Source organism: Protobothrops mucrosquamatus, unplaced genomic scaffold, assembly GCF_001527695.2.
Source record: "Protobothrops mucrosquamatus isolate PMUCROS unplaced genomic scaffold, P.Mucros_1.0 scaffold743, whole genome shotgun sequence".
NCBI classification, from domain to species: domain Eukaryota; kingdom Metazoa; phylum Chordata; class Lepidosauria; order Squamata; family Viperidae; genus Protobothrops; species Protobothrops mucrosquamatus.
The window spans coordinates 471,142-489,570 of NW_015387014.1; the positions used below are offsets into that span (position 1 = coordinate 471,142).

Here is an 18,429-nt window from a genome sequence, read left to right on the forward strand (position 1 = left end):
AGCCCTCTCTAAGTTTATTGAAATTAGCTCTCTTGAAGTCCAAGACTCTTGTTTGATTGTGTTCTATTGCTTGTGCTTCCATAATGTGGAATTCCAATATTGCATGATCACTTCCTCCCAGGGTTCCTATGGCTTCAACACCTTCTATCATTTCATCTCTATTAGTGAGAATTAGATCCAAAATGGCTAATCCCCTAGTTCCCGTCTCTACTTTTTGGAAGACAAAGTTGTCTGCTAGGTTTGCCAGGAACATGTTTGATTTTCCACTTGGTGCAGAGTTTGTCTCCCAGTTGATGTCAGGGTAGTTAAAGTCCCCCATTACTATTGTGATGTGGTTCCTACATACCTTAGTTAGCTGACTAGCAAAAAGTTCATCTATTTCCTCTGTTTGGTTGGGTGGCCTGTAGTATACACCTATGGCAATGTCATTTTCCCCCCTTTTATATTGACCCAAATCTAATTACCTTAAATTAGCTAAATTTCTCTTTCTCTCTGCCATCTGTATATTCCTCTAGTTTCCCTTTTTCCTCTCTCCCCCTCTGATGCAATATTTTATCTCATGCATCCCTCTTCATATCATGCTATGCTCCACTATACCATGCTATGCCATACCAGAACTCTTTTTTTTAAATATTTTATTGATTTTCTAATTTTACATTTAAATATTTAAAAAGCAACGTGGTGGCTGAGTTAATCGATAATTCAATGACATACAAATATCTTTAGTAAAAGTCTCAAACTACCACATTAAATATTTCCTCTCTTTTCCCCTTAGTATTTATTGTCTCATGTTTAAACTAATACAATTCATATTATATCAATTAAATAAAAATAACATTCTTACATTGATCAATAATTTTTAGCTTATACGTATCCTGGTTATTTTAACATTCAGTCTTTATAGACAATCAATGTCCTAATTAGTTTTTCCCAATTTTTAGTTTCCCATTAATATTTAAATTTAACATTTAATATTTATAATTTTCAAGTTTTAAGTAACCAAAGTTCCCTTTATCACAATTCATCAAAAAGTCTAATATTCAGGATACATGTCATCTATTTGATTATATTCTATTTCTCACCATCTTACATCATCTAATTAATAATGTAGTATAACATTCTTATTTTCTATTAATTTCCAAATGTCTTAAATTTAGTAACCAAAATTTCTATTGTTTCAACATCAAATACGTCCTCTCTTTTTCTCTTAATGTCTACTATCTCTAGTACAGTTCTTATTATATCAGCTAAGTAAAAACATGTTTATTACATTTATCAATAGATTTTTAGCTTATATATATCTTAATTACTTTTACATTCAACCTTTATAAATAAATCAATATTCAAATTTAACTTTTAATATTTATACTTCCAAGTTTTAAATGACCAATGTTTTCTTTATCTCAGTTTATAACAAAATCTAGTATTCAAAGTACACATCTTGTCTATTCGAGTATATTCTATTTTAATCCTCACTAATAAGTCAAAACCCCAATTTTCTTCAGCCTTATTCTAGCTTTCTTTCTTTGCCAACTCGCCTTCCATATCTGTGCTTTTAAGTCATCAAATATTGTAGATCTTCCTCTATTATTATATATATTGTATGAGATAAAAAAGGCCATCCAGTTGCCATTTTTTTTTGAAGGGCTAACGAATTGTCTCTCTATTTTTCCATCTCGACGTAGTTGTCTTGAAATGTTTATCTTCCCTTTGGTCTGTTCTTCTTCTTGATCCTCAGGTTTCTTCTGCTTAATTGGATGAAATTTGAATTCTGTTCTATGGATTGAAATGATTTAAGGTTTGATTTTTTTGTCAGCTTAAAGAGATTGATTAATTGGGATTAGATATGTATAGGATAGATTAATATTTTATTTTAATTAAGGGATATTAGTGGAAGAAGAATCAAATAAGATTTATGATAAAATTATGGAACTAGAATATATTTGAATTGATAATGTTTGTACTTAAAGTTAATTTGATTATGGTAGTGTAAATTTATAAAGCTTTAAAAACAGGTATAGGTTGAATAAATTTAAGCTAGAATTGGACTATTTTAAATAAATTATGTTATCTAAGGGGAAAAGAGAGGGAATACTAGATGTATTGACTGAATTATGTATATATGTTTTGTCTTTGGATGTTTGACTACCCTAACATCACGGTGTGTCTTGAGCACTTGTCTCAAAAACCAAAAAAACAATAAAATTTCTTTAAAAAAAAAGAAATCTTTTAGTCCTCAAATTAAAGAAAGATAGAAATCCAGTTAGAATCAGGTTATTCTTTCAGCATTTTAAACTCCCCTGGATAGTCAGTTGCTGCTGTTTTTAAAGGGGTGGGATAGAATTTCCCTTCCCTCTCTCCACAGGGGAAAAAAATACTTTGGGCAGTTTGTACAGGTGGAAAAAAATAGGATTAAAGAGAGGTTCATATCTCAGCCAGTCTCATCCGTGCTGCTTTATAGGTGCCTGGTGGTAAGTTTGACTTCGGCTGTCTGCAGCCTAGTAACGGGCCATATTTCTATAGTCGGTCTTTCGTCCGCCGGTTTGGAGGGCTGCCCCGGATCGAAGGAAAGGGCTACTGCCCTCCCGCGAACAAGCGGGGGTCCCCTTCTTGCTTGTCACCCCTATAGGGTGACTTTCGACCCTTTCCAGGGTCCCCCAGTGGTGCAAAATTGGACGTGGAAGACAGAGCTTGCCTTTCAGTGTGTGCAGCGGCTGTGGCGGCAAACCAGAAGTCCATACCAGGACTCTTTTTATTCTCCAAGTCAAATTCACTCATTTTCCCCTAACACTTCTTTTAGTCTATAGTAGAACTGCCCTCATTTTTTTTCTTTCCAATCACATCTGATCAGCATTTAATCAACATCACTGGTTCAACAAGGATATGCTGGGACTAATGAATTTAAATGATGGCACCATAAGATTTGAAGTCTTACTCTTTGAGTAAGTTTATTAATTATATCACAGTTTATAACTAAAATAACTCCACACATTAACACAAAGCACCATATACAAAGCAGTTGAAAAGAACCAAAGCAGCCATATATGTAAATTATAACAGTATAAAGTAGACATATAATTAATTCATAATCATCCAGAAATGAACAGTTTTAAACAGTGCTTTTTTTGTAAAAAAAAAAAAAAAAAAAAGGTGCCAGAACTCACACAGGCCATACAACCCACCTTGCCTACCCTACAAGGTTCCATCCAAAAAAGGTGCCGGAACTCCGTTCTGGGCGTTCTATGAGAAAAAAAGCCCTGGTTTTAAAATTTAGTAATCACACTGAGACACCCTATTCTTATCTTGCTAAATGAAAGTATAAATGCAGAAATTAAATACATGCAATATCATTTGGGTAAATAAAGTATTCATGCATAATATATTGCAACCCTAGCAACAAATGGCTGTTTAAATATAGAAATCTTGATTCACGGATTTTTTATCTCACCTTTCCTGGGAAGATTTCCACTCTCTTTTATTCCTATGGGAGGGAGAAATTCTGGAAATAACAGGCCCAAGCTCATAAACATCCCAATTACTCCCACATTTGTGTTGTTAAATCTTATCAAATTAATATTACAACTTGAAAAACATTTTAAAATACTAATCAAAACCATGTCAGGTTTATTGATAAGGAATTAGATAAGAATATAAATATATTTTTGGTTTTTCAACTCCTGATACCTTATTTAAATAAATAGGCCTAGGAAGAGTCTGAAAAGACTATGGAAATATGCTGATCATTAGATCTGAAGTATTTTTTATTTAATCAGGAAAACTCATATAACCAGTTGCAGGGATTGAACAATTTGGGTGAGCGCATGCAAAACATATAATTATTCTGTACAAGTACGAACAGGTACTCTTTCCCTCAGCAACCATACAATTCTGACAAGTTGCTGTTTTTATTAAATACCTTTCCATTGCTGCATTAATTAGCTTTTCTAAATAAGACTCAATTATTGATAAAGGCTGCAATGGAATGGTTTCCTGATAGTGCCTAAATGGGGAGTCAGGCTGGAGAAAAATGGACTTGAATACAATTCCATATGTGTGTAGGCTAGATGTTCTGCTTCCCATAGGTTATTCAGCATCATAAAAAAAGAAATTTTAATGTATGTTTCTTGATTTAGAAAAAGCTCATGATAAAATAAGTAAGCTTGAATTGAAAATTGATTCCAAATATGGTAAGAGCAGTATTATCAGGAAAATAAGGCATGTATGAAAATAAATGGAATATTTAACAAATGCTTCAGCACTGAGCATAAAGCAAGATAAAGATGTACGATATCCTGTTGGATGTTTAATATTTATGGAATAAATGTATAAAGAATGCTTGTAATAATATTAGAGGTGTTTTGAAAGACTGAATATTGCAAGTAGATCTGAAAATTTAAATAGCTCACATGTGAATTCTTGCAGGTTACACATGAACAACATAAATTTAAAGCAAGCAGGTGAATTTATGAGCCTTAGTAGAATATATACTTTTTGATTTACAACCACAATGGAGCCTATGGTTGTGAGTCACTGCAGTCATAACTCTTTGATTTTATGACCATTTTTGTGATAGTCATAAGACATCACAAGGTCATTAAGTGAATCCAGCATAACAAAAGAATTAGGGTTTTCTACTGGAAAATGACAAAAATATTGCAAATTCTGGTCACCTGACTGCAGGACTCTATAGGATCATATGACCCATGGGGGTGTAGGGGCAATAATAAATTTGAAGGAGTGTGAATAGTTTTCTTGAAGTTGTGTGAATAGTTTTCTTGAAGTTGTTATCTTCGAGGGTTTAATGAAATGTTTCAATTCTCAGCCTTTGAAAAGGCTCTTTTTGGCAACAAGACTCGACAATATAGCTCTGCATTCTAAGATTCATAATTCTAAAAACTGAGCTGCAGAAATGCCTATTACATATTGTATTTCTGTTGCCTATAGCTTGTTTTTCTGCTCGTTTGTTCTAATTCTATTAATACCTTGTTTTGTTTCTTATATTTAAATTTATTTTTCCCTTTTCCTACTTGTTTATATCTAGATATTGGGATACTTGGGTATATGTAGCAAGGAGGTCAGGCCAATGAGCGACTGTGGGTCGAAGCAAGACGCCCATAACACTTTGGCTATATACCAGGGGTAGGCAACCTCGGCTCTTTTATGACTCATGGACTTCAACTCCCAGAATTCCTGAGTCAGCTATAGCTGACTCAGGAATTCTGGGAGTTGAAGTCCATGAGTCATAAAAGAGCCGAGGTTGCCTACCCCTGGTATATACAGACCGAACGAGGTCAGATTTAAAAATTTAACTCCACGCGATGAATTTTCTTTCGTAACCGCCCGTTCGTAATTATACCCTCTAATCACAACCAGGCCCCACAAGAATGACACCGATCTCTGCCAGTAGGAGCCAGAGAACGCCGGCAGACGCGTTCGCCACATGGGCGCGCGGCGCGACTTAAGGACCATCGTTCCCGTCTTGTGAGGGAATTTACCTCAACTACGCCTTTTTTTTTTTTTGAAAAGAAAATACCGCGAGATCACGAGCCATGTGTTCCATGATCGCTATCCAATAGCCATCCTACATTGTATTAATTAGCCAATAGCTGCTCTTTGAGGTGGGGCTGTTCTTGTGGGAGGGTCTGACACCAGCTAGGGAGGGTTCAGTGTTGCCGGGCCGTCACCCCGCTAGTATCTGTTGGCGCTGCGTTGGGAACGCTATGGAGACTTCGGCTTCTTTTTTGTTCTTCCCTTACGGTTTTTACTATTGGATTGGAGTGTTGGTCGTCGGCTACCAGTGTTGTAGTCTGCTTTTGAAGTTGGTGGTTGCCTTCCGGGTGTGGATGCTGGACAACACGGCGATTCTGGGCTCGTACGTGAACACCTGGGCAGGTGAGTCCATTTATTCTTCCCTCGACGCTTCCCCCTCGGTTTCTGGCATGGGCTGCTGCTGTGTGCCTTTGAATTATGCAAAGCTGCCCCACGGAGCAGCTGGCGCCTTTTCATTTCGGTGATTATTTTTTTTTTAAATTCCACCAGTTTTAACTTAATTGTCGGTTTTGTCCTCGAGCCCCGTTTCTCTCTTAAATTATACCTAAGCTTTTCTAGCTCCGGGGCCTTAGCCTTGTCTGCTGCACCTGGGTTGATAACTTGGAGTTCCCCGTTCACAGCCAATAAATACTTCTTGCACTTGTCGTTTGACATAAAATCGAGAATGATGCACACTCAAGGTCACTTGATTGTGCATTAGGTCTTCCATTTGTTCCTTTCAGTTGCTAACTTTACACAAGAGGAGAAAAAAGTCTGTATCTTTTTTTGAAAATGGCTCCCCCCCCCCTTTTAGTAGTCTGCTTTTGGCACTATCCTTAATAATATATAAGTTATAAATGGAAGCTATCATGTAGGGATAAAAATGTAATCTTACAATTCTTTACTATTGATTGAAAGAAATAGAAATCTAGTGATCTTCAAATAATAGCACAGCAAAGGGCTATGAGGCTGACCATTACTGTTCCTTTAATTTCTCTGCTAGAAGGTCTAGTTAATTAAGCTTATTATATTTGGAGAATTTTAGTGGTAGTGTGGAATTCTCAGAGCAAAATACGCCCTGTTTCTACAGCTCTTAAGTCTGAGAAGGTTCAAATTCTGCTATACTTTAATATAACTGGCATGCATTCAAAATGATATAAATGTTTAATTTAAAAAAATAGATAATATTAGCAAAAAGAAATGCTGAGTTGTTACCTTATCATGGAATGGGTTCAAACTGCATTGTGTAACATTTGCACTTTCCCAAAGTTGACTTTTTCTTTAAAGGAAATTGGCTTATTCATAGTGTATGAATTAAGCTGTAAATCACATTTACACAAAGTTAAAATTCTTACATGGCATCTGTTTCATCTTTAAAGTAATTTTGTTTTAATAAGAGTATGTGTCATAACATTTGCACAAGTCAAATTTGGTAAACTGTGTTGCACAAGTTTAATTTTTTTAATATAGTGATAAGAATTGTTATATATTACAAGGAAACACTACTTGACTGTATTTTTGTTAAGACTCTGAAAGAATGCTATTAATTACAGAAAAAAATATATTTGTTACTACTCTGTTCTTTATCTACAGCATTTAATACTTTTTCCCCACTATTTTCTTTTCTCTACAGGTTTTTATTCTATAATTCTCTGTTAATTCTTCCTGAATATATCAAAAGTCTTGATCAGTTAAATCAAAGTGATATTCAGATCCAGAATATGCTTTCAAGGATTAGTCTAAATTACCTTCAGTAATAATCCCTTGCAATAGTTCCCTGATGTGTGATATTGAGAAGTGTACTGCCTTTCAGCCATAGAGATTACATCTATGTAGTTATTTTTATAAGTCTCTCTCCTACTCTCCTTTTTCAAATATTCATATTAATTGCCCTTTTCTGTATTTTTCTAGCTTTGGTATATCTTTTTGTGGAGATAAGGTTGCAAGAATTTTAGGCAGCAATTATGATTGTATATTAAACTTATATTTCAGTTATACTTTGTTTTATTTTCAATTGATTTTATAAAATGGTGTTCACCTATTTAACTCATTTGATATTTTTATATGAATCTATCAAACATTCAAAAACCATAGATTATATCTAGTTTTGGGGAAGTAGATTTTCTTGATATGTGTGGATTTTAAATTTAAATCTTTTATTTTCTGTGTTCTTAATAGTTTTTAAAAATCTTTGCAAAGCAAAGTACCATGAAGATCAGGGCAACTTCAACAAAATGAGTGTCATTTATTCCTTCTACCAGATCATTATTAGTTTCCTTTCCCTCTCAAATTCTATAGCATTCACTTTTCTCTTTGTCCATCATTGGACATCTCTATATCTAAGCCTTAGCATTTTTCTTTTAAGTGTTCATTTGCTCTTTTTTCCATTTCCTTTTTCATTTTGTCTTCTTCTCCTGTCATAGCAATACACATTCTGTAGGAATTACCTGCATCACTTCATATCGACTGATATCTATTATAGTAGATCTGTGGAACATTTTAAAGATACGTTATAGAAAGCAAAGCAAATTACTCAGTTTTCTCAATAATGACCCATTATTTCCATTAATGTACATACAGTATCCTTTTTTTTTCAGTGAAGCTTGTGCATGTCTGGGCCTGCTTGTTAAGTTCTGCTTAGAAGTTACACAGTATAGAACCAAAGCGAATGAATGTGAACTTCTACAAAAATGGATCACTTTGGTTATATGCTCAAGAGACACTTTACATATTTGGCTTCCAGTTAAGGGAATTTGAAATTGGCAGACCATGTAGTTTTTCAGTCAAAGAATATTAATTGTGTTTAGTGCCTTAAGCTGTGTATGTAATCTCATGGTTGTCTCTTCTAGCTGAACACTACAGAGTGAAATCAATCACATATCTGAATTAATTTCTGCTGGCTGGTAAATTAAAATATACTCAGGCTGCTTTTCTTAGGCATCTGTCAGCAGTTTGCTGTGATTTCAGACAACGCTCATGGTACAAGTGCCCCAATGATGAAATTTCCTTCTTGCTCAGCTGAAAGTATTTCTGTCCCTGTGTCTGGATGAGAAACAACAGGTTGCAGCTTAAATCTTTATAGGGTTTGGGGTCCTCAGATCCAGATTTCAGGGAGTTGGAACATTTCCATCTTTGGTTTTGGATAAGGTGACACTACCCCATGCAAACATGGTATGCAAACCAGGCATTCTTCTGAACTCACAGCTCTTACTTAAAGAGCAGATGGTAGCTATAGCCAGGGTGGGTTGGGGACAGGTGAGTTTGCACAATATCTTGTGACTATTCCAACATGCTGCCCTTGAAAATCTTCCAGAATCCAGCTGCACAGGTAGTTATGGGCTTAACTCATCACACCCATGTAACACCACTATGCTATGAGTTGCACTGACTTATATTAGGGTTCTGGATGCAATTCAAAGTACTGGTCATCACTTTTAAAACCTACAGGTTATTTGTTGTGCTGCCTTCTCCCAAGGATACCTGACTGCCACATATGCTGTCATATAGAGAGCATGTTTCAGGTTTTTTCTTTTAAATCTTGACACTTTTTAAATCTAGAAAGCATGTGCTTTTGGTGGCTCCCCTGTATACTGCCCAGAATCACATAGTTTGAATTGGGTAGCTTTATACATCTAGCAAGTGAATAAGGCACTCTATGACATTTACATCAAATGTAATACATGTAAATTTTTAATAACTGCTTCTCAAGGAAGTATTGGATTTCTGGTAAGACATTTCAAATTTCTATATGTATTCCAATCAATACCCCATTCCCAAATTGTGTTGATATGCTATTATCTGGCTGGTTCTTAATAATGCAGTTTACATAATCTCTCTTAAGTCGTAATCTTGTCTTGTTTTGGTATTGGTACAGATAGTCCTTGACATACAACAGTTCATTTAGTAACCAAAGTTGTAACAGCACTGCAAAAAGCGACTTATGACCATTTTTACGACCATTGTATGGTCAAGTGATCAAAATTCATATACTTGTCAAGTGACTCATATTTATGTCGGTAGCAATGTCCCGGGGGTCATGTGATCACGTTTTGCACCCTTGTGACAAGCAAAGTCAACGGGGAAGCCAGATTCACTTAACAACAATATTGCTAACTTAACAACTGCAGGGATTCACTTAACTGTGGCAAGTAAGGTCATAAAATGGGACAAAATTCACTTAACAACTGTCTCACTTTGCAACAGAAATTTTGAGCTCAATTGTGGTTGTAAGTTGAGGATTACCAGTATTACTACTAGTATCTCTAAAGGAGATTAAAATGGCAATTCAGTCCTTGTTAGGGCAGTATATAAATTTCTTTAAATAAACATGCTGATAGGGATGAAACTGTTTAACGGCCATTAACTATCGAGCAGCAGAACTCTTTGAAGCCCCTTCCCGTAAGGCTTTTTGGTGACAGCAGCAGATCTTCTTTCTTACAGGCAAGGAGGCAAAGTACAGATTGATCCTAGGACTGGAAAAATTGGGAAATGAGTGAGAAAAAAGTTTGGTGCTTGAAACAAAACAGGAACAGAATTTTTCATTTGAATGGTTTAAAAGGGTTCTATTTCATGAACATATTTTATAGCTATTTTAAATAATAACAAAAAAGCCAAAAGAAGCCCCTTGCTTTCTTTTTTGTTTATGGCCATAAAACTAGATGAGATATTGAAGAGCTACATATACCTAATCTAAGGGAAAAAAATAAGTCATGGGGAAAATTACAATAAACCATGGAAATAAGAGTGAAACAATTTAATTCTAGCTTGATTGAATAGCTATAGAACTGAATACATCCAGAGAATTGCACAAATATAAAACTAAATTTAGTAAGGAAACAATATCTGCAGGTTAATTGTAATACAACATTTGGACAAATGGACACTTCCCCTCTCTGATGTTTGGATAGCTCTGATCCTGCTAGACTTCTATAAGACCCTGCACAAATGATTCTTGCTTCAGGCACTGGGTTAGAACATGAGATGAAGTTGTCCAGAATGAAAGAGGTATACTACCGTGTTTCCCTGAAAATAAGCCCTACCCTGATTTTTTGGTCTGTGCCAAATACAAGCCCTACCCAAAAATAAGCCCTAATTAAGAGCCCGCCCAATCCATCCCACCATCTGGTTGCTTGCTGCTGCAATGGAGCAGGAGAGCTTGCGTTGCACCGATGCTGCTGCGAGTTAAGATGAGGCAGTTGGGATGGAGCTACCCCACACACCCTGCACCTGCTTACCTTAGGGCCCCCGCAGCCAGGCCACTCCTCCCACCTGTTCAATGAGCTAGCTGCCCACCTGCCTCTTCCCTTTCATTCCCCTCCTGAGCTGGACTGCCAGGCTATGGAGGATGGGCGGGGGAGGCCTCACCTGCCTCACCTCACCTTGTGGCAGCACCGATGTGATGCACGCTCTCCTGCCCCATTGCAACTGTGAGCAACCAGACGGGATGGAGTGGGCGGGCGGCTGCAAAGTCACACATCTCCCAAAAATAAGCCTAATGAGTCTTTTGGTCCCAAATATATATATATATATAAGACACTGTCTTATTTTCGGGAAAACACGTTCTGTTTGGATTTGTTTCCTTTGATTTTTTTATTCTATTTTTCATTCCTTGTTTCCTGATCTCTGCTGTGTTTTGTTTTCACTTAATTGTTATCATGCTTCCATAGAACTGTATGCTGCTCAGAATTGCTTTGCAAGTTGAATGGTTATTAAATAAAAGACGTAGATAGAAGAATAGATACACAGTTTTTCTAGTTATTTTCTTGAGGCTTTTAATAGACATCCATACTGATTTTTAATTTATTTTTTAAAATTTGGCACTTGCAGAGCTTAAAAAAATTGCTAACCTGAAAGTTCACCAGCGTTTAGTACATTCTGAAATGCATCTCCATATTTTTGCATCTTGCAGTCTAATTGAAAACAGAATGGAGAGCACATCTCTATAAACTTTAATTTCTACAATAAAGAATTTAAAACAATACTGAACTTGTATCTCAGAGGTATTTAACTCTCCTTCCATATCCCCTTTTGCACGCCAAAATCCAGTAAAGAATAGTGTGCGCACATTCAACCAGAAGATCTCTATCTATAGTGACATATATAGTTAATACTCTTTTAGCAGGAATTTTTTGTATGTTGATCTAGGATGAACAAAACTCATACCTGTTGAGCAAAGAATGAATTATTTTTTATTGAGTAGTGGGAGATACACACTTGCTGTTCAAACACTGACAAAACGTTATTTCCAAATTAATAACCTTAATTAACCACTAAAAAGTAGTACACTATAATTTATCAAAGTAAAGTGCAATTCTCTTAGATTTCAGCAATAGCTAACTATCACAGCATCTCCTTCCTATATAGTTTTTGTCAACTGGACAGTATTTCCTAATTAGTAACTAGGCTTTACAAATATATGATGGAAAGAATCAGCAGTGGCTCTATGGGTATAACTTGTGAACTTGTCTCTAAAAAAATGGATGGCTATGATAACTGATTTTTTGAATTTCTTAAATTCCCCAAGGAGGTGTTCAGGCAAGTGCTATTGTCTTATATTTTTATTATGAATCCATCCTATTTTATTGTTTAAGATCCCTTAAAAGAGTCTTTGAACAATTTAACTAGAAGCAGACCTGTAGATGTGTATTGATTCTCTAAAACTCTGAAATACAAATGTGATGCATGTGTAATGTAAATTAAGAAATGCATTTGCTGGTTACCTACCACGTCCTCTAAATCCCTTAGGCAGTTTTTTTTTATAAAGAAAAACAAAGAATTACCAAAGTAATAAAGATACTACTATATGCTTAGTGACAAAATGTTTTCTTTTGAATTTAATTATTCCTCTAAACTTCTATGCTTTGTTCAGCAACCTAGTGCACATGAGTATTTCTCATAATATTCATATGTGGCAGGGGTAGGCAACCTTGGCTCTTTTATGACTTGTGGACTTCAACTCCCAGAATTCCTGAGCCAGCATGGCTCAGCATGGAAAACATTCCCTTTCTCCTCAGCATAGCTGACTCAGGAATTCTGGGAGTTAAAGTCCACGAGTCATAAAAGAGCCGAGGATGCCTACCCCTGACATATGGCATTTGTGACATTTCCCAATTTTTTTTTTAAAAATGTGAAATTTCAAGGCTTAATTGCTGAAATATAATATTTGGTCAAGTTTAAAAGTAATGTTTTTTCAGTTTTTTTGACGCACCTATGCAAAAGCATATAACATTCTGCCTCTGAAAAAGGTGTTAACCTGTTATAGAAAAATGCTTTTAGAGTATATTGCTACCTCTGCTGGCTAATTTGTGAATGACTTTATAATTTCTATTTAACCATAGTAGTGTTCTTTAGAAACTGCTGCCTTTCTTTGTAGATTTTCAACCAAACAGTACAGCAGAAAATTTGTATTTTTATAATTTATTTTTATTTAGGAATTGCTCTGAATAATTTTTTTTAAAAAATCGGTTTTAATTGTGAAAATTGTAGCTAGTTAGTGTTCTCGCATAGCTTCCCACTTACTTAGTTTCAGTTGCCAACTTGGTTTGATATTTTTTATTTTTGAAATAGTCAATTTTTTTGACAGATTACTACTCCAAAAAATGGAAGAAAATGGAAGGCTTTGCAGATAGATCTCATGTCTGCTTTGGTGATAAGTAGAGATGTGAGAAAATTTTCCTGAAAGAGGCATGTAAAAAAGCTTATTTTAAAGAAGAATTTTTTAAAAAAAGTGCTTTCTGCCTTACATTTTGGCTTAACACTCGGGATATCAGGTTTAAATTGCACTTTGGTTACAGAACTCACTTTTGGCTATTTTTCAGCTTAATTAATCACCAAAAGGTATGTGTTATTCATGAATGATTACAAACTCTAGCTGTCAAAGCAACCAGTAAGCCTCACAGATGTGGAGCTCATTTTGAGTCTGGACAGCTGAGTTTTAAGGAACATCCCACTTAATCTCCTCAAAATAACACACTGTCTCTCTCTATATATATATGTTGATATTGTCATAGCTGTCTAAGGTCTTTAATATTTTTTCTGTTTACTCCTTTTCCGCATGTTTGTACTTAGATTTCTTAATGAAATAAGATTTTATTGCATTCAGTTATGAATCCACAAAAGCATAGCATAAGGACAGAAATTCTCCACCTCATCAGAAGTCTACTAAATGGAGGTCTGTTAAATCAAGTGCTTATTGCATGAGGAATTACTAAATGCATATATTCGATACGTCTGAGAGATCGGGTTGTCATGTCTTGTGCTGCTTTTCTGGTGATACGTTTAAGAAGCAAAACCTGAAATAATTCTGTATAGTATCCATTGCTTAATGACCATGTGTTCAGTGAAGGGAGTTAACGACTGATCCTCAAAATTACGGCCATTGCAGCACCCTTGCTTCCATCTGATCAAAATTCAAGCATTTCAGTTTACCTGCGCTTAACAACTACAGAGATACTTCAAGTCCCCCACCCACCTATCTCTCCCTTATCTATGCCCTTTTGTCTCCCCCCCCCATACACACCCTGGGCCCTGCCACCCCAGCTGATCTTCGCCATCCTTTTGCTCTTGCTGCTGATCCTTCGCAAGGCAGATGCTGGTGGTGTGAGTTTTTCTCCCCCAGTTCGCACACAGGGGTTTCCTTGGAAGACTACGCTGGATCAGCTGAGGCTGCCAGGGTGAATGCAGCTTTGCACTGCATGAGCTTTCTGCTGTTCCAAAGCTTCAGTATTCCAAGAAGGCCCTGAGATGCATTGTGGCAAGCAGCCACGGAGATTTGCAGCTCTGGGACTTCTTGTTGCCCTGCCAGGTAAAGTGCAAGGCAGTCAAAAGGGCAGAGATGGGAGAGCGTAGCCAGTTGGGACTAGTTGAAGGGGAAGTAAACCCTTACTCTTTGAAGAACCAAGGCTCAGGGCTGGGAGGGAGGGACTGAGGCCAGAATGTTTGGATTGGGGTGGCTCCTAGGCCTAATGACTAGTGCAGTGATGGCGAACCTTTTTAGAGACCGAGTGCCCAAACTGCAACCCAAAACCCACTTATGCATCGTCAGGTGCCGGGTGGGTGTGGCCCATTGGCTGGGTGTGGCCAATTGGAAGGGTGTGGCCCATTGGGTGAGCGTGGCTGCAGTGGTAACGGCAGACTGGGTGGGACTAAAAAGTTCAATCAATCAATTCCAACTTTGCAAGACCTTTTTTTTTCCTGCGAAAAGTTGAAATTGACTGATTGAACCTTTTTTTTTTTTTTGCACACGGCAGCGGAGGTCTAAAGCGAAAAGGTTTTATAAAACCCAGCTGAAGGCTGAGGACTGGGACGACGGCGCGCGTGCCCACAGAGAGGGCTCTGAGTGCCGCCTCTGGCACCCGTGCCATAGGTTCGCCACTACTGGACTAGTGGAATTTGCTTAATGACAGCAGCAGGGACTGCCAATATTGCTGTCACTAAGAATAAAGTAACGTGACTTTATGACTCATCACTTAGCATCAGAAATTCCACTGAGATTTTGCTCAGTAGTTCTGAGATCACACCTGCCAGCTCCTTCAGACTCCTGGGATGTAAACATTTGGTCCTGGTGATTTTAACTCCACTAGAGCAGGGGTCCCCAACCGGTCCTGGGCTGCGGGCTTTTGGCCCGCAGGCCACAGAAACAGCTGGTCAGTGCGTGCACGTGTAGGCGTGCATTCCCACCACTCGCTCTAATGCCCACGGCCCTGTTTGCACATGCGTGTAGGTGCGGATGGGGATGCTAGTGTGGGCGGGTGTCCGTAGCCCGTTTGCGCATGTGCTGCTTGCCCGGGTGGTTTGCACGGCCCATTTGCACATGCGCGAACGGGCCACTGGCTGCCATGGGGGGGTGCGCTGCCGTTCACACATGTACCAGCACATGCTGCACGCGCAAAGAAGGCTGCTAGTGCTGTGCCAGAGTGTGTGGTCCTGTGTGCACACGCACAAATTTTAAAGCTCCTCTCCTTCCTGCTGGTCCTTGAGCCCGGAAAGATTGGAGACCTCTGCACTAGAGGGCATGTCCTGATGCCAATTTCTTCCCTATTTTGACCTGCACTCTGGTTCTGTCTCCCATGCTGTTGCTTTTGGTAGGCTGGATTTTTTCCCCCTGTTGTGTGAAGATAGAGATAAAGAAGCTTTTACCCTGCTGCCCATCACCTTCTTACCATCTTCACCCATTAGTGGACTGATCAATCATTTCCTGGACTTTTTCGTGTTTCTTACATATTGAAAGGAACTTTTTTTTGTTAAATTTTTATTTTATTTCTCTTGCAAAATTTAAACTAAACATATGCCTAATACAATGCATATTCTTTCAAATTCTGACAAATAACAGTATACAATCACCTTTTTTCCTCTCACCTTCACTGTTCAAGTATGGGGCAAGCATCTTGACAAAAAATTACATTGGTATTCTGGTAGTGTAGCCAAGCCAGACAGCTCTGCAGCACGCTAGTCTATTTTTAGACTGTTGCTTGCCTTTTTTATCCATTGAAAATACTCATCAGTGTCTAGGTGACAGGCCATCAGTTTCTGTAAATGTGTCAGAGACCATTTTTTCCCTTTTTTTTCCTCATCTTTCTAGTTTACTTTGCATTGCTCAGCTCAAGGTAGAGGGACAGATAACTTTAGATTTCAATTCATGCACTAAACTCCCCAATTCATAGTTCTCTAACGTCATGAATTTTATTCATTGTTTTCTATTCACAGCTGCTTACGCATCTCTGCTTATTGTCTATTATGGTTGAATTGTTCTACTGCTCAAACACTGAAGGCATGGGAGGGGCAAATTAATCAATGTAGATGCCTCTGCTAGAATTCTGAATTGAATTTCTTTCCACATATGCATCAACATGTCCACAAAATATGCTGAAGTTTAATCTGTGTCAATAACTGTAAATAATGTATTTTTCTCCACACACCCCAAGTATATTTGAATGGTAGGTACTGATAAAGCATCAGTATGTGCAACTTACTAGGTTGAAAGTTTGTTCTATATGTGAGGCTAAATTTAGTATTTCTGCTTGAGAATGATATTTCAAGGTACCCTGAGCAAATCACGGCTATGGTTGCTTACTGATCACAATAGTGATAAATTAACTTGAATATAGTATTTAGTGAAATAATCCTCAGTTTGCTTTGATGTTTCTATATAAAACATAGGCTATGATAATCTGATAATGGAATTTATGTCTAAAGCATTACATATTAACAGGAATTCTTAGATATGTACATTTTAAACTTAATTTGAGAACAAATTAATATTACTGAGCTATGACATGGCCACTTTTCGGTATTGTATATGTGAATAACTGTAGATTGATTCATGGATATAGTAGTTACCCAGTCAGATTTTTAATGTGATCGTCTTGAGTCTCAAATAACGTGAACATTGACTAGCCCAAAGCTTTTTAATTTTTTTCAGGCTGTTAGTTCAATTCTGATACTCCCAAGCAAGAGACAAAGCTCTGGTGATAGAAAATTGGCAATAAAACGAAGAGTAAACTGTTTCCAATGTACAAAAATAAAACATTAATTTTGCTATTATTTGAGAAGTTAAAGTTTTAATCAAATAAGTACTCTGGACATTTGTTACATAAAAAGATGCAAAATGCCATTTTTTCACATGGAGTTCTGCACATTTTGTTTTGGAACATTCAGTACTTTTAATTTACAAGGTTGTAACACTTGATTTCCTGATGTCTTCATAATGTTACACTATTACTGTTAAATAATATTTGCTGACATTCAGTACATAGTCCATTTGGTTTATCTTTTATCTTTTAAAGTTGATAAAATTCTTTTCATATTTCCATTTCTTACTTGGGCTTGAGCCTAATTTTTCAAAATATGTGTCATAAGAAGCAATAGTGTCACTAACAGCCCTGGAATTTATTTCACTTTTTTATTTCTGCTTTTTCAGAAATTATTTCAGTTTGTAGCAAGTGATCTGTATCTGGAAAAATACATTTTATACTTAATCAAAAAAACAAAATAAAAATAATATGCGCATACTGAGCTAGGATAGGTGTCACGCCTCCGTCAGAGCCTGCCTCTACGGAGGAAAATGAGCTGGAATGGGACCCTATGGAGGTCGAGGGAGAGGTGTCTGGCTTCAGAGGAATGTGGGAAAGAGCAAGCAGAGACAGGCCAGGGCCCTTCAGGAGGAACAGGAGAGTCAGACTTCAGGCGATGAGCAAGGGCCACCCCCACCTGATCCTAGAGCACAAGAGACTGGAGAGAAGGAGGGAACAACGCAGGCAGGCTCAACTACTCAGGAGGAAAGCATCCCGCCCCTCTCCACAAGCCACACCTGGAGGCTGAGATTTAAGAGGCATTTGTTGGGAACAAATACTGATTCCTTGGAGTTTTGTGTGTGTTGTTGCTGATCTCTTGTTCTGTGACTTCTGCTTGGAAACCCGGAAACTCTGACCATTGGACTGGCTGACAACTGTTGCTTGGATGTTTAAAGAACTCGGACTGTATTTTGCTTCCCTTCTGAGACTGCTCAGGCAAGTGTATATTCACACAGACTCATTAGGTTTATGATGTATGTATCATTCCTTGTTATCTCCATGGCCTTGAGTAAATTCCTCTCCTAATCAGACTGTACTTTCAGCCAGAGGTGTGTGTGTCTTCCTTTGTTTGGAGGCTTGCCAGAAATGTGGGAGCATTTGGGGAAAATTTGGAGCAATTAAAGGGTGGTTTGAATTGCCAGCTGATTGCATTGCCTGTGCGCTGTGCCCTGAGTCATGGCATGTATTTTTCCCCATTGCCTGCCTGAAACCACTTATACCCTCATTTTTCTCCTTTCTTTTAAATACAATTCTCATTTATGTTTACTCCAGAAGAAGTCACACTCCAAAGACACACATGACTGAAGCAGAGCAGCGCAATCCTAAATTT

At 37.3% G+C, this 18,429-nt stretch overlaps 1 protein-coding gene across 1 annotated transcript in view; it reads left to right on the forward strand.

Annotated features, from left to right (window-relative positions):
- The first annotated feature begins 5,646 nt into the window (after nucleotides 1-5,646).
- The window catches only part of HSD17B12 (hydroxysteroid 17-beta dehydrogenase 12), a 61,865-nt gene continuing 49,082 nt past the window's right edge, over nucleotides 5,647-18,429 (forward strand). The window contains exon 1 of the mRNA XM_015818465.1: nucleotides 5,647-5,892. Coding sequence (XP_015673951.1) covers nucleotides 5,721-5,892 — 172 coding nt within the window. The 5' untranslated portion in view covers nucleotides 5,647-5,720. The remainder of the gene's footprint in view (nucleotides 5,893-18,429) is intronic.